Consider the following 18,505-nt stretch of genomic DNA (forward strand, 5'->3'; position numbering starts at 1 on the left):
CAAATCTGCTGCCACACAGCAACTACATTGATGCTATGGGCTTGCACAGCCAAGTCCTTGGTAGGTATGTTCAATGGAAGCAAGAAGAGCAGCAACAGAGAAGCCTTTATCACAGAGAGATGGCAGCATGAAGGCAGACACAGAAAGGCAAGGGGCCCATCTCCTACATAATGAAGGGGGATAGTTTTCATCTGAGAAGGGTACGGAGAGCAGCACAGTTTAAATGGCATCCTTGCAGCTGGGAAGGGTAGGAAAGCCACCCCAGTTCCTGATAACCCTCCAGCCACTGTCTTGTGTGAAACCTCAAAGTGATTATCTTCTTATCGTAAAAGAGCTGACTGAAATGCTGACAATCTATCGAAGTCTGGAAAAAATACAGGATATTTTAAAAAATTTAATCCAGACTTCCACACCATATCTGTTAAGAGAAAGTATGTGTCAGGTAGCAATGTCTTTCAAATCAAAATACTACAATTAAATTAACACCTTCAGGGCATTTTAAGGAGCATGCAATATTGTGATGAAATAGTGGAACCTGGAGGATTTAATGCTTGTCAAAGGCAAACAAAAAATGCTCTTCTTGGAGAAGAGGATGCTAAAAAGGACTGCACTATGTCTGCAAGAACACAGCATAAATGCATAGCATACATAATCACAAATATCAGCATGCATTAAAATTAACTACAGAAACTTTATGCATTACTCCTCCTGTCTGGAAGAAGCTACAGAACAAGAAAAGTCATTAACATTTTAATGAATCTTGGAGAGCAGGGCCCTAAACTCTTAAGAATTCAGCCTCCAGGGGTTGCTCAAAAGAAAAGGGGGGAGGGAGTCACTGGAGGAAACCTCTGCAGGATGAGCAGCATGGGTACCTGCCTGCTATGATTCCCAGGGATCTCCAAGAAGCTGCATACACTTTGGGAGAGAGGGAAGCTTAATAAAGTGCCAGTCAAGGAGCAAGGGAAAAACTCTAGAAATTTAAGCACATTTTTTGACACTGCACTTCTTTTCTGAATCACAGGGTTGCTCAAGACTTGTCCCAGAGAGTGGTCCAGCACTACAGGAAAAGAAATAGCACGTAAGCACTTCCAACTGTGCCTAGAGCAGAATCTTTACCATGTAAAGCAAAGACTTGTACTGAAACTCAATGCAAAGCACAGGAGCCCTACCCAAATTTCAAGGATGTCAGCCAAGGACACTTGAGCAACCCAGTGTCCTTGCAGAACTCACCAGTGATGCGAGAACCCAGGAAAGACTTACCCAAGCCTGAAGAGTCTGAGGAAATCAGACACAAAGCAGTTGAGCATCTACCTCAGAAGATGCTACAGGGGATACTCTGAGTGCTGGACATGCTTTGCCAGCAACTCAAAGACTCAGACATTTACAGCTGAAGTCCTACAAGTCTTTTTTCTTTAGCCTCAGAACAAATACATCAGCTTTTTGAACACTCTAAGACCAAGGGCCAGAGACAAACTGCATCCTTCAATAACCTTCAAAGCATCCACCATCACTATGCTGGTTTCTTAGCACACCTCCCCTGCCCTCTGAAATTCCTATCCTTGATTTGTCCATTCAACCTTTGCTCAAATAACAGCCTCAGCTGGAGTAGAAAAGCACAGTGAGGATGCTTCCTAGGATACTTCCATGAACACATGGTTTTGCAGAATAATAACAAAGAACATCAACACGCAAATAATTCAGAAAAAGTTAAGATTGTATGGCTCCTAGCCTTCCCCAAATCCTTCTCCTTATGCATCACCAAGGCTCACACCTCACCCTTCCCAGACTACTCTCACATACACCTAAGATCACCAAGAGCACCAAGTTTACATCTGCTGAAGATTTTTGAGCTATAGTTAGAAGAATTTTTATCATTCTAGATACACTTATTAACCAAAAACTGCTTAAAAGTGTAATTATTTAGCACAATTTCAACATATACTACCATATCTCAGGCATTTTAAAAAACTTGGGAATTTAAGAAAGCCACACTTTCCCGAGTTCCTATGACACAGGCTACTTTCACAGCATGTCACACTGCATAGCACAAGCACCCAGGGCTACCTCCAAGGAGTCAGGAGGAATCCTGCCTAGGGAGGAATCAATCCCTCCTCCAGATGCAATACCTCACTGCTGCACAGAACACAGCTGACCACTACAGCCTGGAAGTGTGCCCAAATCCAGGCATACGATACAGCCACTACCTCATGGGGCTTCAAAGATCATGTGCTGACCTGAGGATTAGAAAATATAAGAAACATACAGTTTTATTATGGGGGAAATGGAAGTACTTTGTGTATTCGAAATCCTTTCCTCCTTCCTCTGTGATGAGAGGTTAAAATATAAAGGACTATTCCTTTATACAAAACATTAAATGAGTTTATATTTGCATTTTTTAGCTTTTGAGGAAATAGAATGGCCAGAACTGAAAGCAATTAGTGCACCCAACCAGACGGCTAAAACAACAAAAACCACAGAACAATGATCTCTTATTTCCCAAGTTCAGATGCCACCATCACACTTTCCTATTCATGCAGCACACTGCATTTTGAAAAGCTGAGCTGTTTTTCTCTGCCTGAAAGGAATACAAAGAGTTCTTATTTTTTTTTCTAAGTACTTTGGTAGTTAGAAAAACAGAAACTGATGGAGTGCAAACCACTGCACAGGAGAAACAGCTTGGCAGGTTGAGAATCTGACATACTGGAAAGCAGGTTCAAAATACAAAGCTATGAAAATACTGCAAATCTCAAAAATCTGTGGGCAAATTCCCCCAGCTGCATTCCCGATGGTGTGTTTCGCCTTTTTATTTAAAAAGCTGTGACACAACCATAACTTGACCAACCAGTGGGAAGTAACATCAGTTACTCTGCCGTGGCCCCCTTGCATCATCTCGCCTGGTGTGCTTTTCATTTGAGGAGCCAAGTTGTGCAATAACTGTGACATGATTGAGCAGAAGGAAGCTGTATCAGTCACCTTCTGCTGTGAACCACAGAGGATAGAAAAGTAATGCAATAAAACGGGCGATTAACACTGAACCTTGGATATGGGAAAGAAACTGCTCCCTGCCACCTGCGTTAGTCCCGCCCATCACTTGGGAAAACAATTCCCTGTGCAGCGACTTCTAATGACAAGCACACATCTACCCAACCATAAACGTTCACACCATCTGTTCTCTTCACAGTTGAGCTCTCAAGCCAACTTCCAAGTCAGGCTGACAAGAGTTCACATGGCCCTGATCCACCAGCTCTTTTGCAGCTTGTTATTCATTTGCAAAGAGAATCACTAAACCAACAGTGTTTCCTTTTGTACAAGGTTTGTCAGAGAGCATCCAACTCAGCCAAACTCAGCAGCCAAAATACTGTGTCAATTAATGCTGGTCTAGCTCTGAAATGTTTTAACAAATGTGTTTCTTCTGCCTCTCAGATGTTTTTTCCTCACTTTTCTTCTCTTACAAGACTTTGCAAATGTGTATAAAATTATCTGGTCCACAGAATTTTTTCAGCAACCCCCTGAAGACTTATCAATTATGTTATCAGATAAATATGGCATTAAAACCACTAAAAGAATAAAGGAAAGATGCACATTTCAGGTAGCACAGGAAGGTATAGTGGCCACTGAATATTCTTCAGTGGTAAAGGGTCAATGTTAAGTTAAACTGTAAAGAAAAAAGGCTCCCCATTACACTACTTCTCTTGACTATTCAGTTACACCCCTCACTTATTTACAAGGTTATGCAACCTTGTTCTCTCCTACCTCATCTATCACACCTAAAAGAGCATCTTGTGTACATGCACTGCATATAAGAAGAAAAAAAAAAATAGCTGACACTTGCTTTAAATTTCCTAGCACAGATTTGCTACTTCTAGATCACTGGGTCATAAGGCTGTTTAAAAGGTGACCGGCCAGCCCCTGAATTTCTTGCAGAAATGGGAAGTTCACCAGGCCACACAAAAAAAAAACTGTTTTAACTCCATCACAGCTTCAGACAATATAAGCACTAAATATTACAATTGAATTATAAAACCACATGGTTTACAACAGCATATTTTAAAAGAGTTTCTTCCAGAATCCTTTTTGAATTTCTCTGCAGTTGACAAACTGGCTGATTCTTCTTCCAGAAGTAAAACTAGATATACTACCATTCTGCTTCTTGCTAATCACACACACAGAAAACGTGAGCAGAGATAAAGAACTGGACTTCTAACCCACAGGCAGCCATTTTTTGGACAGAAAGGGGCATTTTCTTTCAACCCCTTCTTTCGTTGGGTTTGTTTTTGTATTTTTTCTTCTTAAATTCTAAGCATTTCAGAGAGCTTGGGGAAATAAATCAACATTGTAGCACACACACATGAAACAGGACGTAAAGCATTCTTTAAACTGGAAAATAAAGCAGCTGCTCAGAAAGGCATAATTAGAGCCAAGCATAATTTTATTTCCACCAGAAGCTCTCCTCTGCTCTTTCCCTCCTCCCCTTATAGAACTAGAGGCAAATCCATTAATAACAAGGAAAAACATTCTGCAGGACATAGATAATAACTTCAGTGACAGAAAAACCCTACTAACCCAGTTTTATAGACCATCTCATAGGATGGTATAGAATCAAACAAATTAACATTGATGCTTACCATTTCGAGACAAATCCAGTTCCACCAGCTGCATGAAATTTGCTATTTCTGGAGGGAGCCGCTGGATTTCATTATCACTAAGTCCAAGTTTCCGTAACTTCACAAGCTGGAAGAAAGGCTGAAATAAAAAAAAAAAGATCCATGTCTGAAAATACGTCACTCACCTACAAGCATGATAAATGATAAGCAATAACGGGAAGCAGCTTTCAAAAACTGAGCTAATTAAATCTGTAAAACTTACTCTTAAAAAAATCACAGCAGACAAACACTAGTGAAATCCAGAGTACTTGCTTCAAAATCATTAATGGGGTGAGGTTACCCAGCAGGGTAATTAAAAGCATCCTAATTACACACTGGGACTCATTAGGAAGTTAATGCAGAGAGACACTTCTAAAGGACGATCCAGAAAACCCAAAGAGAGGAGCTGGCAAGGTCTTCTTCACCAGCAACAGCCATAACCAACTAGGTTACAGAGCCAGTCTCCCTGGGGAGGACTATCTCCAGCCTCACACATCCTCCATTCCATGGCCCAGTTTCAGAAGGACTAATGAAAGTTGGGCAGGATATGCATGATTCCAGGTCTTCTCAGCTTGAAGAGGAACTCAGCCCAGCTGTTAAATGAAGAGGGTGTGCAATGAAGAGGGGATGCTAACTTTCCCTGACCCCCACCTGTGGGCTGAGAGGGTCTGTCAGCCCCCAAAACAACCAGCAAAGGAGACAAGCCTAGCAGTAAGTCAGGTCAACCCCAGGCACTGGGAGCAGATGGTGATCAAAAGACAAAATGGTTATTAAAAACCTATTAACATGTAGGCATCCATTCGAAGGTTGAAGAACCCTTATCTCATCAAAGCTTTCCTCTCTCCCAGCCAAGCCTTGGAATGAGAGTGACTGAAAACAGTGAGGATTTGTGCACAATTAAATTACTTTATACACAAGCCATTCATGACCATAACTGACCAGATTCCTCAAATTTCAAGAGAGTTTTGTGCCCCCACAGTGCACAGGCATTTTTGCTCAGCAGTCAGAACCTGTGCATCTCACCCACACACAGAATGGGTGCACGCCTGCACCCTCAGGGGTTTTCCCCCTCAGGATAACTAGAAGATGCTAGCAAGTTTGGGACATCCAATTACATGCAATCCCTCACTATCCTTTCTGGAGGGAAATTAGTATCTTCTCTTATTATCACTTCATTTTATTTAGGTGCTGGACCGTGTGCTCTCAATGCCACTCAGTTCTTTCTTAAACTGACATGAAAAAGGGCAGTAAGCCATCTTACTAGGTAACAAATTAATTATTCACATTCTTATAAATCTGTATTAAGATACAGGTTTTCAGTCTTAGTTTGAGAGCCTTATACCCAAGATCATAAATCAGGCTTTAAGTGCACTGTTTTGCATCCTCAGCACCAATCTTTCCATATACACTGTAGTTCCTTGCCAAAGAAAAATAAAACACAACTGAAAATAATGTGTTTCCCCTCAAAAAAAAAAGGGTTCCTTTTAGGGAATAAACCAGATAGAGCTCTAAAAAGTTTATTAATATTTGGCAGCAAAAATATGCACCCGAAATCAATGAGAAAATTCAAAGGCTTTTCTAATTTTTTTGAGTCAGAATGGCTGTCCTTCCCCCCCCCAGTAGTAAATGCTTTTAATAACAGAATTGAAATTAGAAGAGAAAGATAAAAAACCTTTACAATTCCACATTTCTAGCTCCCTAAAAGCATATATTATAATTAAAATGGCCAGAAATGTTTTTTTTAATCCTTTTTTGTCCTCGCAAGATCCATAAATATATTCTCCTATCGACATTTTTTATCTTCTAAACAAAAGCATCCCTTTTTGATAAATACCTATTAAGATGACTAAATCAGGAATCCATCAGAGCTTAGAAAAGCACTTACAAATACTTTTGTGAAAACACAGCAGGACCACACTTCACAGAATAGATGCCAATCTGTCCTAACATTGTCCAAAATAAATTCTTGCCAAAAAGTGTTCCTCAGGCAGTGTGGAGCTGCTAAACTATATGACAGTTACAAATACTGACGTTCTACTACAGATCTTCTCATAAGTAACAGTTGTCCTTGCCAGAGATACTCTGCAATACCAAGTGAGAAAAGACAGAAGGAACATGGTTAAAGGACAAAAGGAACAGGGGTTAAAAGACAAAAGGAACATGGCTGAAAGAAAGAAAAGTCATCAAAAAGCTGTTAAGAGCTGGGCATCTCTGAAGAGGTCTGAGGATCCTCACCACACCAGGTGTCAGTGTTGTGTATAAATGTGCAGAGCACATGTGTGCAACAAACAAGATTACATAATATTTACAGGCATTCCTGTTTCTTTAACTGGCTACTTAACCAAAAATTAACTGGGAGCTTTATTTCTAGTTTGCATAACAATTTTTACAGAATGACACCATTCCCTAGATAAAATCAGAAACTGCAGTTATGTGAGTGGCATTTCTTTGAATTTGTTTTTTCCTTTAAACTACAGAACTGAATCATTCTTCCATGCTTAGTACATCCTACTCCCATTTCAGTAAGTATTCTTCCTTTATCCTAGGCACACCATTAGTGCTCTAAAGCACTCTAAAGGCAAGCACCTCCTTTTTGCAGTATTTGTTCTACCTGTTAAAAAGCCCCCAAAGAAAGAGAACTAAGATCTTACTGAACAGTGTTCACCAAGTTACAAATTTCACATATATAAATATCAACATATTTAAGGATCTATAATTTCTGAAATAAATGCCAGCCAGAAACACGTTTTTAATTCGATGTATCAGGCACAGTTCAGCCTCTATTTGAAAAGCTCTGACACAAACCAAAGTGCACTGGGGTTGCTGGCCAGAGCAGTACATCCTCTCAGCACGCTCTAATAGCAGGTTTGGATTGCAGACCCAATGTCTCTACGAGTATCTTGGCAACACTTTTAATACTGCTTAGCTTAGCCAGCCTAATTAATAGTGGTTCAGTGAGACAAATAATTCCATGAGTATCAGCACTAAAGAAGCCCACAACTTTCTGTTGGCAATTGCCAACCTTCAATTGAAGCTTTTCCTGCTATCGAAGAGTTCATAGAGGTTTCTTTTATTTGAATTTTCTAAGAATACACATCTTGCATAGAGTCTTTCTCACACTGGAAAAGTAACCAAGCCTCTCTCCTCCACCCAGCCACATATTTTTTTTAAAAAGTTCATTCTGAAAAAATTGGGTTGATGTCAGCTAACACAAGAAAAACATAAAAAAAGAGAGGTGTGACTCACTGAAAAGTGTGATCCCACAGCCCTCATTTTTATACTTTTTCTTTTTAAAGAATACAACTACAACTGGTACTTAGTTACAGAAAAAGAAGTTAACAGAATCAAACCAATCTAGTAGGACTGATAAAACTCCAGATTTCCTCCTGCAGACGTGACCAAAATGACACATCTCTGACTTCCTTTCCATGATTCACTCTTGCATCAAAAAACACTTATGCCCAAGATTTTTGCCTGAATGCTTCAGCACCTCTCCTGAAGGGAAAAATAAAATAAAATAAATGTAAATAGATTAAAACAATAGGTAACTGAAACAAAAAACACAAGAGGGCACAAAGACCTACTTGCAGCTCACACTGTTTAAGGGGTGGAGCAGCACCTCACTGCCTTTCCAGTGCTATAGACAGGTCACACTCCAAACCCATTTGGCACAGGTAGAATAATTAAACACTTACATTGTTGAACCAAATGTTTCCATAAAAGGCTACTATGAGCAGCAAAGCTAATTAAAATTAGAACCTTTATGAAATCCACTGCCTAATTTTCAAGATAGGCCAGCATGAGCAACTGGAATTAGAACAAGAGGGAGAGGAAGAAGAAAACTGCAAATTAACTACAGTTGCAGAGCTATATTCACACAGGATCCAAAAAGCTGGGTTGTTTTGTTGGGGTTTTTTTGTTGCAGGCACTTGAGCTGTTCCTGACAAGCTTAAAAATTTGTAAGGATTTGCTCTTATGTCATATTCCCCTTAGACACCAATATGAGTTTTGAACACACGCATACTGCCTTAGCTTTTAAGGCTTTGTTTGGAAATTATGGTATTACATTCAAACAGAAACTAAGTAAAACATCAAAGCACAGTACATTATTAGGTCCTGTTTCTTAAACACCTCCTATACTTATTTCACCCATTTTCCAAACCTATAACTGACCAGCTAAAGGATACCTGCTCTTTAGAATTCAAAAGCGACACACAGTAGTTTAAACATAGTTTAACTCCTAACTGCATTCCTGCTTCAAATCTTACTCGGGCTCCATTTTCTTCTCCTATGTTGTAAACAAAAATGAATGGAGGAAGCTTTCATTTGTTCACTTCCATTCACAAGCTGTGTCCTACTTCAGAAGCCAGATAAGGGAAATTGCAATCAACCCTTCCCCCACCCTTTTTGTTCTGCCTCGAAAAGACCTCCGAAAAAGGTCTTTCTTCAGGTAAAAACAAGCAGAAGCTGCAATTCATTTTGGTAAGCAAAGAAGTGAACAAGACAGAGCATCAACCTGTAAAAGTCTCACGTGGCACAAGCACTCCAGCTCCCCAAAGAGGTCCCCCATGACATGACTACTGGATTTCCTCTAAAGCCACCAAGAAATGAAGCAGCAGCTTGTGATGGACCATGGTACGCAGACTTCTGCCTGCTGGCAGGCTGGAAAATGGACAAGTGCTCCATGCAGTGAGGTCTGCATTCTTCCTTCATGTGCTTCATGGCAAAAACTGATCTCTGAGGTCCCTTCCAACCCAGCCTATTCTATGATTCTATGAAAACAGAACTGTTAGTTTCTTGGTCCAGTGAACGAGTGTTCCACATGCCCAAACCACTTCTGTAGAATATGCTAAGGCTGTGATTCAGTCTTGCAGCTTTCTAGTACCAAGTCTGGGATTGTGAACAATAATAGAAGACAGCACTGGGGCAAACATTCAAGCAGGAATCCATACAAAACATTAATAAAATTACTAGGTTTCACTACAGGAAAAAACATGAATGAAAGATTAGAGTTCATGGGCACGTACTCCAAATAGAACCAGATGCTGCACCTGCTATTGCCCCCTCCAGTAGATGCTTGAAAGCCCGATAGGAAGCATCAGCCTGACAGAAGGGTTGTGGTTGATAGGTCCAAAGGAGACACAGCAACAATTATATCCCCTGCCTCTTTGGTTGGTTTCTGTCCCCTCTTTTCAAAGCACCTGCCATTTTATGAACTACAGCCAGCGATGGGCCAGTTGCAGGTCCCAGTCTCAGTTGTTAGCATAAATTTTAAGATGAACAGGGGACTGCCCACCCTCAAAAACTAAAACACTTCAGTGCTGAAACAAAATGCTGCTCTACCAACTGATGCATTGAACAAGCTGCCTCATACTGCCTCCTGGCAAGCAAGGATTTACTTTCTCTTTTGTGTCGATTAAGCAGAAGCAATGAAGGTTAAATAGCACTTGATGCCATAGCCATTAGAGTACAGTGGTGGGAGGGAATAACCCTGCCTTTAGGAGAGTCCAGAAAACATCTGCTACATAATATGGATTCATTGCTGTTAAATGCATTTGCCATTTTGGAGAGGGGAAAAAAAAAAAACCAAAAAACCCACAAACAAAACCCAACAACCCCATTTAATCTCACTAATGAATTTGTAGCATGCATTTTTCCAGTATATAATATTGCTGGTAGGAAGTAACATCTTTTTTTAGACCAACTTATATAATTAGAAAAATAACCCTATGTACACTCATAAAATTTATTTTAAATCTACAGAGGTATACTCTCTGCCCAGAAACCTTGTCTTATCTTGTCTTACATAAATATGAAAGTTAAAAGCATTGAAATATAACCACCTAATCAGTTTCTTCCAACTGAGGTAAAAAATCAATAGAACTCAGCTGCTACTAGGTGGAATGTTGTGACTACATAAAAAAAAAAAAGAAAAGGCAATTATAAAGTATTTCAAACCAATCGGACTCCAAAACCTTCTGAACAATTTTATGGACATTAACAGGTGAAACTGGACTTCAAAGGGAACACCAGACTAAGTTCTCCCTCTGCTCCTATCAGAGTGTGGACTTCCAAATTTGATGACAAAAGGCAGAGTATTTCCTTCAAGTCTTAAGCAATTCCAGAAGAATCTGGAAGTTAAGAAAAATTACAGATGCTTATCTCATAATAAACTTAATTGTAGTCTTCAACACACTGCCTTATATTTAGAGAGACCCAATGCTGCTTCTCTACAAAGCATTATGTATTTTAGTAATTCAAGCATGCATTGCAAAAAAGGTCTTTACAAAGGTAAGAATTCCCACGATACTGAAGTTTTAAAGCTGCAGGTGTTCTCAGAGAGTATTTTACATAACATTTGTCATACTGGAAAAAATTGTCAGTTTAAGACTACATTTACCATGTGCATACTATCCACGTCAGTTTCACACAGTGGCATAGTCCTCTAGTATGAACTGGAAGTAAATTTTTGTTCAGATTTTAGAGTGGTATTTCTTCAAGAATTTACAGCAAGATGTGCAACAATGCTGTGACACTATCAATGTCAGAAGTTAAACACAATTAACTGTTTGAGGGCAAATAGTGAAAAACATGACAATTCGATTTGCATTAAAAGAAGAGGAAAAAGAAGAGGAAAAAGAAGAGGAAAAAGAAGAGGAAAAAGAAGAGGAAAAAGAAGAGGAAAAAGAAGAGGAAAAAGAAGAGGAAAAAGAAGAGGAAAAAGAAGAGGAAAAAGAAGAGGAAAAAGAAGAGGAAAAAGAAGAGGAAAAAGAAGAGGAAAAAGAAGAGGAAAAAGAAGAGGAAAAAGAAGAGGAAAAAGAAGAGGAAAAAGAAGAGGAAAAAGAAGAGGAAAAAGAAGAGGAAAAAGAAGAGGAAAAAGAAGAGGAAAAAGAAGAGGAAAAAGAAGAGGAAAAAGAAGAGGAAAAAGAAGAGGAAAAAGAAGAGGAAAAAGAAGAGGAAAAAGAAGAGGAAAAAGAAGAGGAAAAAGAAGAGGAAAAAGAAGAGGAAAAAGAAGAGGAAAAAGAAGAGGAAAAAGAAGAGGAAAAAGAAGAGGAAAAAGAAGAGGAAAAAGAAGAGGAAAAAGAAGAGGAAAAAAGAAAAAGAAGAGAAGAAAGGAGAAGAAAGGAGAAGAAAGGAGAAGAAAGGAGAAGAAAGGAGAAGAAAGGAGAAGAAAGGAGAAGAAAGGAGAAGAAAGGAGAAGAAAGGAGAAGAAAGGAGAAGAAAGGAGAAGAAAGGAGAAGAAAGGAGAAGAAAGGAGAAGAAAGGAGAAGAAAGGAGAAGAAAGGAGAAGAAAGGAGAAGAAAGGAGAAGAAAGGAGAAGAAAGGAGAAGAAAGGAGAAGAAAGGAGAAGAAAGGGAGAAGAAAGGGAGAAGAAAGGGAGAAGAAAGGGAGAAGAAAGGGAGAAGAAAGGGAGAAGAAAGGGAGAAGAAAGGGAGAAGAAAGGGAGAAGAAAGGGAGAAGAAAGGGAGAAGAAAGGGAGAAGAAAGGGAGAAGAAAGGGAGAAGAAAGGGAGAAGAAAGGGAGAAGAAAGGGAGAAGAAAGGGAGAAGAAAGGGAGAAGAAAGGGAGAAGAAAGGGAGAAGAAAGGGAGAAGAAAGGGAGAAGAAAGGGAGAAGAAAGGGAGAAGAAAGGGAGAAGAAAGGGAGAAGAAAGGGAGAAGAAAGGGAGAAGAAAGGGAGAAGAAAGGGAGAAGAAAGGGAGAAGAAAGGGAGAAGAAAGGGAGAAGAAAGGGAGAAGAAAGGGAGAAGAAAGGGAGAAGAAAGGGAGAAGAAAGGGAGAAGAAAGGGAGAAGAAAGGGAGAAGAAAGGGAGAAGAAAGGGAGAAGAAAGGGAGAAGAAAGGGAGAAGAAAGGGAGAAGAAAGGGAGAAGAAAGGGAGAAGAAAGGGAGAAGAAAGGGAGAAGAAAGGGAGAAGAAAGGGAGAAGAAAGGGAGAAGAAAGGGAGAAGAAAGGGAGAAGAAAGGGAGAAGAAAGGGAGAAGAAAGGGAGAAGAAAGGGAGAAGAAAGGGAGAAGAAAGGGAGAAGAAAGGGAGAAGAAAGGGAGAAGAAAAGGAGAAGAAAAGGAGAAGAAAAGGAGAAGAAAAGGAGAAGAAAAGGAGAAGAAAAGGAGAAGAAAAGGAGAAGAAAAGGAGAAGAAAAGGAGAAGAAAAGGAGAAGAAAAGGAGAAAAGGAAAAGGAAAAGAAAAGGAGAAGAAAAGGAGAAAAGGAAAAGGAGAAGAAAAGGAGAAAAGGAAAAGGAGAAGAAAAGGAGAAAAGGAAAAGGAGAAGAAAAGGAGAAGAAAAGGAGAAGAAAAGGAGAAGAAAAGGAGAAGAAAAGGAGAAGAAAAGGAGAAGAAAAGGAGAAGAAAAGGAGAAGAAAAGGAGAAGAAAAGGAGAAGAAAAGGAGAAGAAAAGGAGAAGAAAAGGAGAAGAAAAGGAGAAGAAAAGGAGAAGAAAAGGAGAAGAAAAGGAGAAGAAAAGGAGAAGAAAAGGAGAAGAAAAGGAGAAGAAAAGGAGAAGAAAAGGAGAAGAAAAGGAGAAGAAAAGGAGAAGAAAAGGAGAAGAAAAGGAGAAGAAAAGGAGAAGAAAAGGAGAAGAAAAGGAGAAGAAAAGGAGAAGAAAAAAGAAAAAAAAATAAAAGAAAGAAAAAAAAGAAAGAGGAAAAAAAAGAAGCTAGCTGGAAAGGTAAAATCCTTGATATTCTTTCTGCAGAACCATCTGGCTGTTGAGGTTGGAAGAAACCTCTGGAGGTGATCTAGTCAAAACCCCCTCCTCAAAGCATGGGATACATAGAGGACATCTAGGGCCTCCTCTAGGGACCATATCTAGTCAGGTTTTGAGCATTTCCAGAGATAGAAACTCCACAACTTCTTTGGACAACCTGTGTGCCAGTGTTTGACCACCCTCAAAATAAAAAAAAAAAAAAATAAATTAAAAAACCACACACACATTATTTCAGTCAAAATTTCCTCTTTCAGTCTGTGCCCACTGCCTTCTATAATGTCATGGACACCACTAAGAAGATAAGAATTTTGCTCTATCTACTTCACATCCTTTCATCAGGTGTTTATGCACACAAGTAAGATCTCCCAATACCTTTTTCTTCTCAAGGTTAAACCATTCCAGCTCTTTCAGCTTCTTCTCTTAAAAGGATGCTCCAAGCACTTAATCACCTTCACAGCCTTTTGCAGGAGTCAGTCCAGTATGCCCATGACTCCTTTCTTCTGGGAAGCCCAGCACTGGACATAGCACTTCAGGTGTGCTTCCCCCAGTGCTGGCCAGAAAAGGATGAGTTGTTGACAGTGCTTTTCTTAATGCAGTCCTTGATACCATCAGCCAGCTTTGCCATGAGGGAACACCCCTGGTTCACGGTCATCTTGTCTGCCAGGTCACCCAGGGCCTTTTTTTCCAAAGCTGCTTTCCAGATGGCTGGTCCCCAGTCTACACTGGAAGAATGGGGTTATTCCTCCCCAAGTGGGAGGGCTTTTTGTTGCTCTTTACTAAGCTTCATGAGATTCCTCTTGGCCATTTCTCCAGGCTATCAATGACCCTATGAATGGCAGCATAAACATCTTTCTTACCTACCATCTCCAAGGGCATCCCTGAACATGCCAAAGCCTGTTTCCTTAAGTCTAGGCTTGTGATGCTGCTTTTTGCCCTTCTCCCTCCCCTCAGGATCCTAAATTCCACCATCTCATGATCACTGCAACCCAGACCTTGTGAACATCTAAACCCATTCTTGTATGTTTCTGAGGTCCAACAGAGCACATCTGTCAATTGATTTTTGTGTTAGAAAGTCATCAATGCACTCCAGAAAACTCTGGGATTGCTTGTGCCTTGTTATGCTGTCCTTCTAGCAGATGTCAAGGTGGTTCAAGAGGCACATAAGGACCTGGGCCTTTCAGTGTGAGGCTTCATCTGGTTATCTGAAGAAGACATCAACTCCTACTTCCTTCGGATCCAGGAGTCCACAGCAAACATCCAGAACAATGTCACCCACTAATCCCAATCTGCTCTCAGCTGGCCCATCATCCATGCCAAGGCAAAGTTTCACATATCCCTGCTGATCTTTCACATGAAGGGCAGCTCCTCACCCTTGACTTCCTGATCTGTCCTTCTCAAAGGATCTGTAATTCACTCATTACAGCAATCCAGTCATGTGAGATATCCCACCACATCTCTGTGATACCAGTAAGATCTACAGCTTTAAAAACAGGAAATAAAACTTCTAGATATTTACATTTTAAGAAGGGATGGTTACAAGCCATAAGCACAAATTTACAGACAGGTATATTACGATCTCTTTCCACAACACATTACCAGCCATCAACCAAGCAACAATCTCTCAGGCTTATGGTCGCATAATGGCAGAAAGAATGGCAGAACACAGAAATTTAGTTTAAAATTCTAAAAGGCTCTTGGTTTTTTATCCCCCTGAGAAAGAGGTGTGGTATGGGAAGAACAAAGGCACTTTTTCTTGAGGAGCTTTCACAAGATTTTTGGTATGATAACAGCACCCTGGATTTCAACACCACACATAATGAGGAGATACAGGCACTGCCTAAGCCAAATGCCAAGCAGCAGCAAACCATCAGCTTCTCTAACACAGAAATTGGGGCACAGGAGGAGGCCATGGTTTAACCAGGTCTCTCAGGGAAAGGGTCTCAAGTCAATGAAATAACTCTACAGAGAAGCTTTAGCATATAACTCGAAGAAGGGAAAATATAGATGACGGATACAATCTGCATGCTCAAACACAGAAGCAAAATGATTCAGAGTTGCATCAGATTAGGTTTACAAACTACATAAAAATCATCCCCAAAAGAAGAAAGACTTCAGGAGACAGAAACTAAGCTACATGCATACATAAAATTTTTAAATTTTTTTTTTTTTTTTTTTTTTTGCTGTTGGAGTTTTCACACAAACGTCAGCGAAGAGTCTTGAAGTAAAGAGGTGTTTAGCCTTTGAGTATAACAATTGAGCAGAAAGAAAATAAAACAGCAGCAAAATGAGCTATAAGCTATTTCCACCACCCACCAATGCAAAGAATGCTAGTGATTTAATATAATAGCCAAAATATAATACTGCATTCTGAAGTTCATTAAAGAAAAAAAATCTTTTTTTTTTCTACAAAACAGTGGGGAAAAAAATATGCAGAGATCAAGTTTAGTACTGCCAATTCCATGCACAGAGAAATTAAGTTGACAGGCCCTTAAATTCTAATGAGTATGAGTAGGAAACAACATTTAATCAACTCCAGGCTGATCTATGGAATTGAAAGCATTTTATTTTTGTCTGATGCTTTTCATTAGAGAAGCTATTGAAATGCATCACGCAGAATGTGTTATTTTCTTCTATCAAAGCAATTTGCCAGAAAGCCTACTCTTCAGTGAAGTATAGTTTTTGACATGTAGCAAATAATACATTACACATTACAGTTTGAGCTGAAAAAGCCTTCAAGTTTTAACTTTTAAGGAAAATAAAATGGTACAGGTTTAGGAAAAAAAAAACCACACCAAAAAACAAAACAGCATCAACTACATTTTGAAGTTGCTCTGTGTACACTGGTGGCCACACAGTATGGTTTTTTTCAATCAAATCAGATGCACCAACTACTCAACAAAAAGCACTTAGGACCCAGCATAGGAGTAGGAATGATTTAGGCAAGGTAAGAGCCATACTCTGCCATTAGCCCTACACAAAGCTCTTCCTTTTGAGACCGAAGGGTGCAGCTCTTTAATTTGTCTTGTAAAGCAGAAGCAGTGAGAAGCATGCTGACAGCTAGAAATTGCTGTTCTGTGGGAACACAACCACATCTGCCAAGAAAGGCTAGAGACCTCAGTATTGTGGAAAACCACCAGCAGCTTAATAGTACACAGCCTGCTCCTCCAGCATATCCCACCAAGCTGGCTCATCCTGCAGGAAGGGCAAGAGCAGGGGAGGGAGCCTGGGAAGCAGGAGAAAGGAAACAGGAAAGAGTAAAGTGGAGAAAAAAAAAAATGTTTGCCAGGGCAGTCAAGAATTTGGCACAGAAGGGACAGGAGAAGAAGCAAAGAATCAGAAAAACTGAGCATACCCTGCACTTTGGGTCAGAGGAAGTAAGCAAGATCCTGGGACATCAAGGACTGTGGAGGATGGCAAAACGTGTGGCATGGAATCTGAGACACCAGTGGTAATGGCAGAAAAAGGTTGCTGTCAACATGAATCCAAGTTGTACATGTTATCAGGGAAGGGAGGGAAGAAGGGATCCAGAGATCCAGCAGAGCAGTTAAGGAGACCCAGGGAAAGATAAGAGTACTGATATGGGAAACCAAAAGGATCCCTAAGCAGTAGCAAAAGGATATTTGTAAGCTACTGTACAAAAATTAACATGTATTCCTGAAAGGCTACCAGATACCACTTACGGAAAAAAAAAAAAAAAAAAACAAAACATATTTGTAAGGAGGAGAGGGCCAGAGAAATCGAAGGGGGCCAGAGAAATTGAGTTAGACAATCCTTTTCCTGGCCCCCATATGCATTAGTGCACAAAGGAGCAAAAAAGGGAGGAGTAGATACAATGGAGGTAAAGACATCTCCCTCTGCTTCTTGGACATTGCTTTTCAAATGTTTTCCAGATAAACCTTTCCTACCCCTCTCCTCTTAGAAAGCAGTGACATATTCTACCATGAATTTTGATCAGCAAAAAAAAAAAAACAAAACAAAACAAACAAAGTCATTCTTTCAAAATAACTCAAGTGTACTTGTTTCTCCTCAAAATACTTCAGATGACTCTCACAAGATATAATGCAGAATACTGCTGGATCTTTATGCTAGTCTTTTCCCATTGAGATGCAACAGCAATTCTTTAAGTTGTTTTCTGCCTTTTGAGGGGATTTGTGTCTGTGTTCTGCTGCTTGGGTTTTTTTCCATAACACCCTAACATACACCATGCTCCTTTAGAATAACAGAGGTTTTAAGTATCCTGGCAAAATTCACAGATTAAACAAAGGCTAAGATTTATGTACTTCAAAATGGAGGTTTTAGGGTGTATTAGTGTATTCTTTTACTGTTGTATTGGAGCAAATCACCTAAAGAACACCTTTTGTTTCCGATGAATAGAAATGGAGGCAAAGAAAAACAAGGTAGTGGGGGGGGAAGCATATGCATCCAACACAAGTTGTCTCATCAGCTTGAGAGAAACGCAGCAAGCAAGCCCATGCATTCCAACGTGCCACTTGCTGATATTTATCTGTCTCAGAAAGCTTTATGTTTGAAAGAATTAAATAAAAATTGTGCAAGTGTAAGGAAAGCAGATGACCAGAGATAAAGCCATCATCACTGCCATCTGGCAAGTCTGAGACAAAGCTGGGAAAAGAACTTGGCAATATCTGCTTGGTTTCTGAGAAGCACTACAAGACCTACTGCCCAGTGCAACAGCAGCTTCAGAAACAACCTTGACCCACACTGAGAAGATGAGGTCTGAACAACCAGTGTGCAGCATGAAGAGCAGGGCAGCAGAGCTGGGGTGTTCCTTATCTGTTCAACTACAGCAACTTCTGCTGAAAGCTGCAGTGTACAGAGTGATTTTTCCTTTGCTATTTCAAGGCCAGCCTTTACAGCAGCAATTTCCTCAGGAGGACCACAACCCTCTCAGTGACACAGACACCTTGTTGGCATTACTGGATAGGTTACAGCATCAGGACTGCCCACAGATGACTCACCAGGAACTGGCACAGCTCACCGTGAACTTCAGGACTTCATCAAGTACAGGAAAACAGCTAACTAACCAGCTACTGAGAGCTGAACAAGTCTCCTGACTTGCTTAGGCCTGAATTGAGCTCAAAACCAGCTTGAGTTTGTGTTACTGCCTTTACCTACATAGAGAAGAAACTTAATGGAGGTAAGTA

At 40.1% G+C, this 18,505-nt stretch overlaps 1 protein-coding gene across 3 annotated transcripts in view; it reads right to left on the reverse strand.

The window, feature by feature from the left end:
• Positions 1-18,505, reverse strand: part of LRRC1 (leucine rich repeat containing 1) — a 95,606-nt gene that overhangs the window by 73,994 nt on the left and 3,107 nt on the right. For all 3 annotated transcript variants that reach the window (XM_071741719.1, XM_071741720.1, XM_071741721.1), the window contains exon 2: positions 4,626-4,743. In XM_071741719.1, coding sequence (XP_071597820.1) covers positions 4,626-4,743 — 118 coding nt within the window. The remainder of the gene's footprint in view (positions 1-4,625; positions 4,744-18,505) is intronic.

Source organism: Heliangelus exortis, chromosome 3 (genome assembly GCF_036169615.1).
Source record: "Heliangelus exortis chromosome 3, bHelExo1.hap1, whole genome shotgun sequence".
NCBI classification, from domain to species: domain Eukaryota; kingdom Metazoa; phylum Chordata; class Aves; order Apodiformes; family Trochilidae; genus Heliangelus; species Heliangelus exortis.